Source organism: Dendrobates tinctorius, unplaced genomic scaffold (assembly GCF_039654945.1).
Source record: "Dendrobates tinctorius isolate UK_male_01 unplaced genomic scaffold, ASM3965494v1 ptg000022l, whole genome shotgun sequence".
Taxonomy (NCBI): domain Eukaryota; kingdom Metazoa; phylum Chordata; class Amphibia; order Anura; family Dendrobatidae; genus Dendrobates; species Dendrobates tinctorius.
This window is the reverse complement of record NW_027361690.1, coordinates 92,325,757-92,338,851: the sequence shown is the minus strand read 5'-3', so window position 1 is coordinate 92,338,851 and position 13,095 is coordinate 92,325,757. Positions and strand designations below refer to the sequence as shown.

General features: G+C 42.1%; 1 protein-coding gene across 3 annotated transcripts in view; it reads left to right on the top strand.

Moving 5' to 3' along the window:
• AAGAB (alpha and gamma adaptin binding protein) overlaps nt 1–7,742 on the top strand; it is a 51,697-nt gene extending 43,955 nt beyond the window's left edge. For all 3 annotated transcript variants that reach the window (XM_073568930.1, XM_073568928.1, XM_073568929.1), the window contains exons 6-10: nt 463–539; nt 685–778; nt 1,277–1,381; nt 5,560–5,609; nt 7,345–7,742. In XM_073568930.1, the coding sequence (XP_073425031.1) occupies nt 463–539; nt 685–778; nt 1,277–1,381; nt 5,560–5,609; nt 7,345–7,422 (404 nt within the window). In that variant the 3' untranslated portion in view covers nt 7,423–7,742. The remainder of the gene's footprint in view (nt 1–462; nt 540–684; nt 779–1,276; nt 1,382–5,559; nt 5,610–7,344) is intronic.
• The last annotated feature ends 5,353 nt before the right edge of the window (nt 7,743–13,095 follow it).

Genomic DNA, 13,095 nt, shown 5'->3' with positions numbered 1-13,095 from the left:
CACACACACACCATGCAGCTTGTACTGAGCAGTGTGTGATCTCAACAGGGAGGAGGGACACTGAGGAGCTGTCTATCTGGCTAGATAGGAGGAGCTTGAGTTTCAGATTTGATTATACAGCCATTTTGACATGGATTTCAAAATGAACACATCGGCCTCATCAGGTGTAAGATCTGTTTATTAATGTATCCAAGTTGTATTGTAAAATTTGTCAGATTGTCTTTAAGCTGTCATGAAACTAATACATTTTTGACCAAACCAGATTTTGGTGATTAAACCTCTCACGGAGAGTGACAGTGAATACGTTTCCTATAAAGATTCTGCTTGAAATCTGTTTTCTCTCCACATCCTAATGGAATGGCATTTTTAGCTCCCCAAATCTCCTGTTTAGGATTCTCCATGTGTTTGTCTTTCAGACATGCCCCCAACCTGCTGACTTACCCCATTTCCTTATAATTCTAGAACCATCTTTCGGGATCTTCAGCTCCTTGGCGGCCATGAACCACAGCACAGAGAATAATGGGGATCCACAGGCTAATGTGAGTTTTATGGGATTATCAAGATCGATGTGGTATGTTTGGTGTGTAAATCCGCAGAATGTCATAAATGCCAGAGATGCGTCAGATCAAAAGTATGTAAAAAATTCTGTGTGAATTGGGCTAAATTGTTAATGGTTCCTTTCAGGTGTCCAGTGGAGCCGCCACATTGCCTTCCACCGATCAGGGGCGAGCTGGGGACTCGGGCAGTCCTAGTGATTCTCAGATTGATATTGTAGTAGGTGAGTTTTCTATCATGTGCCCTGATGATCGTTTTCAGATTCCGCCAGATAAATCTTCGCCTTCCGAGCAGCAACAAGAAGTGATTTATCTCCATTGCTAATCATGTGGTTGGATTGCATTGGAAGCATTATGGATGAGGAACCTGCAGATCTCTCTATAGCCGTGATGAAGCGGTATAGAGGGGTCATGTCGTCAGCCCTTCCCAATGACAACTAGTGTAATGTTGCCTACATGTATGAGCCGCCAGTGATATCCACATATGTACAAGACGTCGGGCTCCATATAACTAATCACTGCTGGCTTTATATGTGAAGTGACTGTCCACTTTAAAATAACCTACAATAGGTCATGTAATGTTGTTTCTCGTAGCTGTAGATAGTGCGTTTTATTTTTGAGCTGTTTTTTTCAGCCAGGTCTCCTCATTTATGCTAAAAATACGCTTAAAAAATATAAAGGAAAACAATTCACTGGTTTTCACGTTCCGTTTTCATCCCCAGACCCTATGCTGGATCTCGATATTCGAGAGCTTGCCAGCCTTACTTCCGGGGAAGGAGATCTGGAAAATTTCGGACGACTTTTCAATAAACTTCAGGAAATGAAAGGTAGCACTCGTCATGTTGAAAAGGATTTTGGGTATCGCACTACTGTTCAATATGGTTTTGCCAAAGATGTTTGGTTAGGTAGAAAAATTACGTTCTGAAAGGGAACCCGTCACCTCGAGAAATGCTAGATACTTGCAGATATAGGGTTAATCTGTGCAGCCAGTTTATCGGAAGAGCTGCAGGGTTAAAATGACATTTTTTGGGGGGAGCTGTGAACAGTCATCGCTCACTGCACAGTGATCATGCTGTAATCCCTCCCCGGTACATTGATTGGCAGCCTGCTCTGCACACACTGCACACATGTGCTGCAAAGCGGGCTGTGTGTGTTCATTGTATAGCGAGGGGTGACTGTACCGGCTCCTTGCAGTGCCCCAATGACTGGAAGCGAGCAGCTGCAGGGAGAATAAAACTGAGATTTCTCAGTGTCCGCACTTCCAGAAACCGGGCTACACAGGGTATAAATGCCTTTTTCTTGCAGATTAACCCCATAGCTGTAAACACATGGTGTTTCTCAAGGTGAATGATGGGTTCATTTTTAAAAGGTTTCTGTTTTGATTCTCCCTCTCATAGTCAAAGCAAAAGTTTGCTGAAGCCCAGCCATATACACTGCGTTCCAAATTATTATGCAAATTGGATTTAAGTGTCCTAAAGATGTAATTTTTTGTTTTTCAAATAAACTCATAGATGGTATTGTGTATCAGGGCTCTTTGGATCACTGAAATCAATCTCAAATGCCTGTGATAATTAGTTTACCAGGTGAGCCCAATTAAAGGAAAACTACTTAAGAATGATGTTCCACATTATTAAGCAGGGCACAGGTTTCAAGGAATTTAGGAAAGAAAAAGGATCTCTCTGCTGCTGAAAAGCATCAAATAGTGCAATGCCTTGGTCAAGAGATGAAAACATTAGATATTTCCAAAAAATTTAAACGTGACCATCGTACTGTTAAGAGATTTGTGGTTGATTCTGAGCACAGACATGTTTGTGCTGATAAAGGCAGAATGAGGAAGGTTTCTGCCAGGCAAGTTCATCGGATTAAGAGAGCAGCTGCTAAAAAGCCATTACAAACAGCAAACAGATATTTAAAGCTGCTGGTGCCTCTGGAGTCGCTCGAACCTCATGGGGTAGGATCCTTCAAAGGCTTGCTGTGGTGCATAAACCTACTATTCGGTCACCCCTAAAAAGTGTTCACAAGCAGAAATTGTAGCAGTGGGTCCAGACATACATGAAGACTAATTTTCATACAGTCTTGTTTACTGATGAGTGTCGAGCAACCCTGGATGGTCCAGATGGATGGTTGGTGGATGGCCACTATGTCCCAACAAGGCTGCGACTTCAGCAAGGAGGAGGAGGAGTCATGTTTTGGGCTGGAATCATGGGGAAACAGCTGGTAGGGCTCTTTAAGGTTCCGGAAGGTGTGAAAATGACCTCTGCAAAGTACTGTATATAGAGTTTCTGACTGACAACTGTCTTCCATTGTATAAAAAGCAGAAACATGCCTTCAGGAGCAAAATCCTCTTCATGCATGACAATGCACCAACTAATGCTGCAAAGAATACCTCTGAGTCATTGACTGCTATAGGCATAAAAGGAGATAAACTCATGGTGTGGCCACCATCTTCCCCTGACCTCAACCCTATAGAGAACCTTTGGAGTATCATCAAGCAAAAGATCTATGAGGGTGGGAGGCAGTTCACATCAAAACAGCAGCTCTGGGAAGCTATTCTGACTCCATGTAAAGAAATACAAGCAGAAACTCTCCAAAAACTCCCAAGTTCAATGGATGCAAGAATTGTGAAGGTGATGTCACAGAAGCGTTCCAATGATAGCATGTAAGTTGGCCTGTTAGGATGTTTTGGAGTTAAATAGCTTTTTTGTTCAGTGAATGTGATCTCCTAATGCTGCAAATTCCACAAATGAGCATTTTCAGTTCTTTAAAACATATCAAATGTTTAGAAATTCTACTGGGCCTAATAATTTGGAACAGTGCAATTTGAGTTTTTATTCATTTTGGAGATTATACTGTTATCATTGGGAGGTTTCTTCAATAAAATTTGATGTATTTTCTAACGGGTGATGACTTTTAATAGAATGACCGTCATTTGTACTGACTATTTAGGAAAATCAGAGAAAAATATAATTTGCATAATAATTTGGAACGCAGTGTAAATGGTCACTATTTCACTGTGCAGTGCCGCTGGAGAGATCTATTGAATGTATGGGCTGATTCACCTGACATTGACTTTTGGCCAGAAGTCAGCCTTATGATAATTAGCTTTTGCCTGCATCTGTAAATGGGGTTACCGCTTTTGACAATGTTTTCACAGTGACCGTGTAGTCTGGACTAGTGATGGGCGAGTAGCATTGTTGCTCGGGGTGGTCTCCGAGTATTTTGGCGTGCTCAGAGATTTTTTTTTCGTTGTCTCAGCTGCATGATTTGCGACTTGTAGACAGGCTGAATACATGTGGGGATTCCCTAACAAACAGGCACTCCACAGGCATTCCACATTCGGGAAAACCCGAGCAATGAGTATACTCGCTCATCACTAGTCTGGACACGTAAGGGAAAGGGCACACAATCAGTAAACGCTGTGGTCTGGATGCTATGTATTATACAGTGTCCAAATATTACAGCATTGTGGATGGGATTTCAAGAAATTCCATGCCCACTATGCGTGCACAGACACCCAAGGAGACGGACATGAGGCACGTCTTTCCAGACTGCAGCATGTCAATTTCCCTTCTGGAGATGCTAGTCTCCGTAAGAGAAATTTCACCCATACAGTGTGTTGGACGCGGTGAATCCATACGGTTCAGTGATCACATGAGGATTCACCTGTGTTCAATAGACGGCAGCACTTTGGACGCAGTGAACAGGCACTGCCACTTCCAGATTGTGGGCACCCGACCTCACATCACCATTACACAATTGAAAAGTCAAATATCTTCCCGTCTATGTGGGGGCTAATACTTTATATAGGAGGCTGTATGTGGGATCATCATGTATATGGGGGGCTGTATATGGGATCACACTTATATAGGTGGGGTGTCAGCATATTTAATTCTGCCCAAGATTACGTGATACAATATCAAATAATGATTAATATGTTGATATTGAGTAGAATAAATTTCAGCCTATTGGTTCGGCCCTCCACATCAGTCATGGTCTCACATGGGGCCCCTCAGGAAATTTCACTGCCCATCTGCTCTAAAATAGCAAACCTGCCCAGACTCGCCAGTTTATTACCCCTGCCGCTACATCGCCGCTTCCTAGCCAGCTGATCACATGCTGTCTAGCCACTTGGCTGAGGTCTATGATCCGCTTTCATTGTCACGTGTTCAGACTGCGTGTGATCAGCTGGAAGTAAAGCGAGACTGGCAGAGAACGGAAGTCCTGGAGTGCTGTATAGATTTGGCTGATGAGCATTAATCTATTATTGTAAAGCGTTTCTTGCTGTTAGAAAAACACAATTATTTACTAATTGTCCCCTTTAAAAGTAATGAGTGCTTACACACTCTGGGCTTCTAGTTTATAAATGTATCAGGAAAACTGTCATTGGAGCATATTACCACCAATCACAGTGCAGATTTCACTTTTTCCCCAGAGCAGTTTAAGATTTGAATGCTGATCATTGATTGGTTTCTATCGGCATCAAGGACCGTTTTTCTTTGACAGTAGTGACAAAAGGTTACATTGTTATAGGGGTATTTCCATCTCCAAGAACCATGCCTAATATGTAGTAGTAATAATATTATCAAAAACCTCCAACTAGAAATGTAGTATAGTTTTCTGATTAGCTATATTGCTTACTCCATGTGCAGGGCAGTGGAGTAGGTTAGGTATTCATGGTTATGACCACTCATATAAAATGACAGTCAGTTGTTAATAGTCATAATCATGGATATCTAAGCTACTGCAATGTCCTTTGCACATGGGGTAAGCGACATAGCTAATCAGAAGAACTGTATTACATTTTTATTTGGAGGTATTTGCTAACATTATAATGGAAAGTGCTGCGGAATATGTTGGCGCTATAGAAATAAAATTATTATTATTAATATTGTGACACTACTACATATTGAGAGAGGATTTTTGAGATGGGAATCCCCTTTGAAGTTTTTCCTTCCAATATTCAATAGTCATACAAGTTTCCAAAATGTTTTATTCTTCTCATCAGATAAAGCTGCCTCTTTGCCACACGAACAAAGGAAACTTCACGCAGAAAAGGTAATTTGCATAGTAGTACTGCTTACTCTATAATAGTTGTGCTCGTAGACCGGACTGTGTGCCCTAGACCCAGTCACAGCTGCAATATTTTTCACCATTCTGTTGATTGTAAAAGGGCCGTATCTTGCAGGTTTCCTGCTATGGAGATGACGTAGTAGATTGAAAATGATTCCATCGCGGATATTGACTGTCCAGTCTTCATTAGTTAGCTGGATTTGATCACTTGAATTGACTCTGACCAGCTTGACGCTGCCCCATCTGAGAGCAGCGTATATTGGGGCCAGAGACCATGATTCCAGCACTGAGTCCATCTGCTGTAGTTTTGATAAAACACTATTTTATCTGCTAGTCTCTCAATGATGAACTCCTGCTATGTCGTCCTTGATAGTAATGAGATGGGCGAATCTATTTGTAGTATCCCAGCCCGTCGGCCAGGACGGCAGTCTGTGACTCCTAGGCAAGAGGTCTGTGAATCTCTTTACCTCTGTACGGTCACCGCTCTTCTTCTGGTTAGTCAGGCTAGCCATCATTACGGCATGAAGTACACACAATTAGCCAGCCACGCTAATCAGAAGTTAACCTGTGAATGCCGAAGAGCATGGAGATCAGCAGGTCTCCTGTACAGCGGTCACGCGTTACTGACCTGGCTGAGGGACCAGAGTTGAGCGAATTAATTTTCCCATCTCTACCACATCGCAGGAGTTCATCATTGGGAGGCTAGCAGAGCTGCACCAGATGCAAAACTGTTTTATCAAAACTACAGCAAGAAGCCCAGGAAGTTACCCAGCCCTGGAATGAGGGTCTCTGTCCCGATTTTAGGCTTCCCTCAAACTGGAAAATACAAACCTACTGCTAGATTCTTATCTAAACAGACTAAAAATTACTGTCATGACCAGTAAGACAGCAGTGTATGCACATGTCTGAGCACCATAAAGGGGTGGATATGCCTATCCTGACAATTTTAAGGCCATGTGCAGCACATAGTTGACCGGATTATGGAAAAGCCTGAGCAGGCATCACTGCTTCCATTACGCCAATACAAGTGAATCGGAGATGCAGGAATGGCGTAGTCCAGCACAACTCCTCAACACAGGAGTTTTAGAAACCACGTAGTTCACTGTGCTGAATGGTGGAGATGGTCATTCCCATTGGTCGAGCACCTCCTATCTTGTTGACCTCCATGTCTCCAACTAGAAATTCCCTGGAGAACAGTCTAGCATTCTCTGGTTGTGTAGACACCCTGAAAGTCAACTGTGTCTCAAACTTTCCAACACTAATCAGTATAATTCCCAGTGTAAGGCTTCTTTTACACTTGCCGTGTATTTGCAGGCCGTTTTTGCGGCCCCAATAGATTTCGATGGGGCGGCAAAAACGACCTGCAAAAATACATCGGAGCGCCGTGTCCCGTATGGCCGTATATACGGCCGTGAAAAAATATCGAGCTTGCTCGATATTTTTCACGGCTCATGGATACGGCCTCCATTAAAAACAATGGAAGCTTGCTTTTGCGGAACACCGTATTTGTGGATCGCCGGTTTTTTCCCTGCAATTTGTTACAACAGGGAAAAACGGCGATCCGAGAAGGTTTTTTTTGTGGCCCGTTTTTGCGGGAGATAACAAAAATCACGGCAGTATGGCCCGCAAAAAACCTGGCATGTGTAAAAGTAGCCTGACATGGAAAATTAATTCAGGTACAACTACTTGTTCCTTTAGACATTTTTCTTCTGTTTCTAAGGTTGCCAAAGCATTCTGGATGGCCATTGGAGGAGACCGTGATGAAATTGAAGGCATTTCTTCAGATGAGGAGAACTGATCGGGAGAAACGTTGTGTATACTGCCGAGAGCCCATGAGGAATAACACCGTCACATTTCTGTTGTGCTTATAGTGATTGTTCCTCACTTTTTGTACATTTCCTTCAAAGCAAGGAATTTAACCCCCCCCCATGTCTAGCACATGTTCTCATCAGTGATCCCCAACTGTCTATTTATTAGAAAGAAACCAATCGGAATAGTCTATTTTATATTCATTCCCACATCCCTGCTCTGAGGTGTCGGGGAAACAGTGATATGTTCTGTATGACGCGCCTCCATCCACCAGTGAACCAGTTTTGATAAAGACTAGTTCTTCTGCGAGTGTCTGGTCTGTGGTTGATATGTTGTCGATTTCCAGCTATGATTCTATATGAGACTGACATGTTATATCCCTGCCAAAATCTGAGTGATCTGGGCTTGATATTCACACTCCCTTCATGTGAATGGGGCCATGCTGCAGTAAGCTGCACGGTGCGTGGCTGGGGTGCTGCTGTTGACGGCAGGCAGTTCTATACCCCATTCATTTTTACAATAGGTCCCAAAGGTTGGACCCTACCTGATCATCAGTTGATGACATGTCCTATAAATAGCATTTCTAGAATTTTATAAGATTGGTTAATACTGTTTAAGAAGATGATAAACTTAATTGCATCTGGGAGCCACACAAAGAAAGACCTTCAAATATCTGATATACACTCCTCAACATTGAAATTACAACTTCAGGAAGCGGGTAGGTGATATAACTGATCTGCTGGTGTCCCCCACTTGTGGGATCTGCCCCGATCCTCAGAATGGATTTTTTTTTTTAATCCTTGATGGGGGAACTTCAATCTCCTATACAAAATATAACGGCCACCATGCCATTCATTCTCTACACAGCTGCAGGAAAAAGCCATTTCATTCGGGAACTAATGGAGTATAGGTCACACATGCACACTGCCAATTCAGTCTAACCCTATCAATTGACTTGGGGTACTGTGTGGTTGCCTTCAGTATTATATTTTTTTTTTAACCATGCACAGCACCGTATCTTTTGGTATTGGCTGATTCTTATGAGAACCTATAAATGTAAAATCCCGTAAAGGAAATCTGTCAGCAGGACTTCACACCACAAACTATTTATGAGCACGTAGATCTTTCAAACAAGTCGCACAATATCTTTACAGTGCCAGTCTGTTCCTCTATTATTGAGAAATCTGCGCTTGAATTGATATGCAAATAGGCAGATTTGAAACCTCTGCCACTCCAGCTCTATTACATGCTCAGTGTCCGCTACCTCCCTGTTTGACTGATGATGGCTGATTTGCCTTGAGGTCACACAACATAGAGGCTGCTAGTCAAGCAGGAGGAGGCGGCTTTAGGTGAGGAATAGAGCTGGAGTGACACAGGCTTCAGATCTTTTATATTTTTTATTTTAAAGTGAACCTGTCAGCAGGATTGTGCTGAGTAACCTATACACAGTGTCAGGTTGGTGTTGTTATACTGATTAAAATGATACCTGGGGTGATGAAATCCATATCTTTATTTGTAGTTTTCAGTTAATGATGTGCCCCGGGGGGGGGGCTGTGGGGGGGGTCTTCGTATGGTGCTCGGATTAGTTATTCATGTGTATGGCTTATGACAGGTCACTGATCCCTCACTGACCTGCCCCCAGTTTTACATTTTTAATATAATATGTTTTGGAGAAAAAAACCACATTCAGCAGGCTGCACCTGTGCTGTAGCATGAGCACATCTATAATGTCCATGTAATTATTTTATTTGCTAATATAAATTTATTTTTTTTTTTTTAAATCTCTCAAAATGGTGCTGACCACGCCTGTGCAGTAGCATCTATTGGTGATCTGATAGACGCTACTGCGCAGGCGCCAGCATAGTACAGAAAGGAAAAAAAATTGTCTCCACCAAGATGGCGCCATTTTGAGAGATTTAATTTTTTTTTTTCCTTGAATAAATTTATATCAGCAAATAAAATAGTTCCATGGATATTATAGATGGGATCAGTGACCTGTCATGAGCCATTCAGATGAATATCTAATCGGAGCATCACATGCAGAACCCCCAAAGGCCGCCCCGGAGCACGAGCATATAATTAATCTTTATTTTAAGTTAAACAACAACCACGAGACTGATTTCATCAACCACTGTATCACTGTAATTAGTATAATGGCGCCAACCTGACACTGTCTGTAGGTTACAAAACATTATTATACACAGCTCTGGCAAAATTAAGAGACCACTGCAAAATATTCAGTTTGTCTGATTTTTCTCTTTATAGGTATATTTTTGAGTAAAATGTAAACTGCTTTTATTCTATAAACTACTGACAACATGTCTTCGAATTTCCAAGCACTAAATTTTTGTATTTATTTTCAGAAAATGAGAAATGGTCAAAATAACAAAAAAATGCAGTGCTTTCAGACCTCAAATAATGCTAAGAAAACAAGTTCATGATCATTAAGAAACAACAATACTAACGTTTTACCTGAGGAAGAGTTCAGAAATCAATATTTTGTGGAATAACCATGATTTTTTTAATTACAGCTTTCATGCGTCTTGGCATGCTTTCCACCAGTCTATCACACTGCTTTTGGGTGACCTTATGCCACTCCTGGTACAAAGATTTAAGCAGTTATTCTTTGTCTGATGGCTTGTGACTATCCATCTTCCTCTTGATTACATTCCAGAGGTTTTCAATGGGGTTCAGGTCTGGAGATTGGGCTGGCCATGACAGGGATTTGATGTGGTGGTTCTTCATCCACACACTGACCTGTGTGGCATGGTGCATTGTCCTGCTGGAAAAACCAGTCCTCAGAGGTGGGGAACATTGCCTGAGCAGAAGGAATCAACTGGTTTTCCTGGATAACCTAGTATGGGCCTTGATTCATACGTCCTTCGCAAAGATTAACTTGCCCAATTCCTGCCTTGCTGAAGCATCTCCAGATCACCGATTCTCCACCAAATTTCACAGTGGGTGCAAGACACTGTGTCTTGTACACCTCTCCAGGTCTCCGTCTAGCCATTAGATCACCAGATGTTGGGCAAAGCTGAAAATTACACATCAGAGAAGATTATCTTACTCCAGTCCTCTACGGTCCAATCCTTATGGTCTTTGACAAACTTCTTGGCTCTCCTTTGCTTCTCATTGATGATAGGCTTTTTTCTAGCTTTACATGACTTGAGCCCTGCCTCTAGGAGCCTGTTACGAACTGTTCTTGCCGTGCACTTCACCCCAGCTGCCATTTGCCATTACTTTTGTAGGTCGCTTGATGTCATCCTGCGGTTGCTGAGTGACATTCGAATAAGATGACTGTCACCCAGACAGTGGAGAGTCGTTTTTGCCATCTGCCGGTCTGTAGCTTTGTTGTCCCCAATGTCTGCTGCTTGACCCTGTTGTAATGGACTGCCGTCTTAGAAATTTTAAGGATGGAGGCAACATGACGCTCACTGTATCCCTCTGCTAGTAAAGCTAGAATTGAGCCCTTCTTTTTCTCACTCAAGACTTTTCAACTCCTTTGGCATGGTTAAAAGTTATTTTTTCATTCCCATTACTTTTGGGATATTACTAACACTTGTTTTGCCATCCAGCTTGTCCTATTGCAGGAGGATTGTGAACACCACAGCAGGATTTTTTATACTTTCCTTCGTTAAATAAGATTTGGTTCAGGTGATCACCTAATCAGGAGCACATTAAGTAGAATGAGGTGTACTCTGGTTGGAATTCAACTGACACTGGAATGGAATGGCTGTCAGACATGTAGAGAAGCTGATTTTTATAAAATTGTGCTGTGATCTCTATAGCAGATCATCTCATAATAATAAATGATCAATTCAATTATATATGGACCTTATAGGCCAGTGGTTCCCAAACTCCAGTACTCGCGGACCCCAACAGGTCATGTTTTCAGGATTTCCATAGTGTTACACATGTGAGAGAATTCCTGATGCCTTGATGATACTCCCAGCACCTATGAAATACTAAGGAAATCCTGAAAACATGACATGTTGGTGGCCGTGAGGATTGGAGTTTGGGAAATGCTGTTATAGGCTATTATCCATCATTCAATAGGAAAGATGCAGAGACTCCAGTAATACCATAAGTAGGAAGTTGCCACCATATCATCAGGGTCAAAAAACAAGGACTAACTAAAGATAACGGACAGAGACGCATAGGGGGGTCTGAAATATGGATTGTGAGTGCTCTGAACAAATCAGCCATTATAGTGGGCCCAAAAGTAGCAGATACATCTTTAGCCAAATCTGCATATTAGTCACAGAGAAACAGACTGTCCATGTGAAGGTATTGCTGGACTTGTCTTTGAAAGGACTACATGCGCTAATATAGTTTGAGGGGTGAAATGCTGCCACCGGATTCCCTTAGGCTGTGTGCACACGCTGCGGATTCCGCTGTGTTTCCGCAGCGGTTTTGGCCGCTGCGGACATGCAGCAGTTTTAGCTGCGGTGTACAGTACCATTCATTTGAATGGGAAAAAAAAAACGCTGTGCCGACGCTGCGGAAAAAACTGAGCGGATTTGCTGCGGTTTTGAATCCGCAGAAAGAATTGCATGTCAATTCTTTCTGCGGAAACCGCTGCGGGTTCCTATCTCCACCATTGTGGAGATAGTGAATCCGCAGGACCAAACCGCAGGCAAAACCGCAGATAATCCGCAGGTCTTTGGACCTGCGGATTATCTGCGGTTTTTGCAAAATCCGTGCGGATTAATCCGCAGCGGATTCCGCAGCGTGTGCACGTACCCTTATACAGGTTGGGGAGAGCCATAGAATATTGAAGCCAGTCACAAGAGACAAATCACTGTTGGAACAGGAGCCGGCCACGTGGATGACTGTGCTGGCTCTATTACTCCCCTGTCCTAGGTCAGGATGCTGGAGGGTGGTGTTGATGTTAAACAACTCTTATTCTTTCTCATTTTCTTATTTCTTTTGATGGTTTTTGTGGTAGACCTTCTTTGTGTTACTCATTCATTGAAGAAAAAAAAAAAACGATTTGTGATCACAACTTTCTTTAACATCCAACAATCTTCACTTGTAATTTACCCTTTAGTTCTTAATATTTAATTTTTTCCATGTTCTCCTTCCAAGTAATAAAAGTGTTGAATTCAGACCTGGTAAATATACATGCCAGGAGAAGACTGAGGCACTTCAAGCTGGAAGCTGTCTTCATCATCAGCAAATGTTCTTGTTTCCAGTGACATCATACAATGAGTAACACTTTAAAATAAAACAAGACCCTAAATTGGGATTCCGATTGTGGAAAGTCTCGGGATCCTTCCCCACTAAGGATTATCAGACATTGATGTCTCCGAGCTGGTGGGGTGTAGGGGAGGCGCTCTCATAAATAATGTGTGTGCTGATCTCTGTGGATTTACTAATGAAATACACAGTGGTGATATCATTCTTTCCAATAGCTCATTTTTTTGGAGTAATAGATAACAGATTCAATTTATGGAGTTGTAATTGGCAAGAATTTCCCATATTATGAGGCTTTATTTATTTTAATACTGCCCAACACTTTTCATAACCATTTTTAAGGAGATATTCACTATTATGTCCCAGCATCTTTTCCATTTGAAATTGCTTTCTCCTGGAAAAGAGCAACATGGGTTAAACAATTTGGGAGGGGAATGTTCTATTATAATAAAGTAGATGAACACAT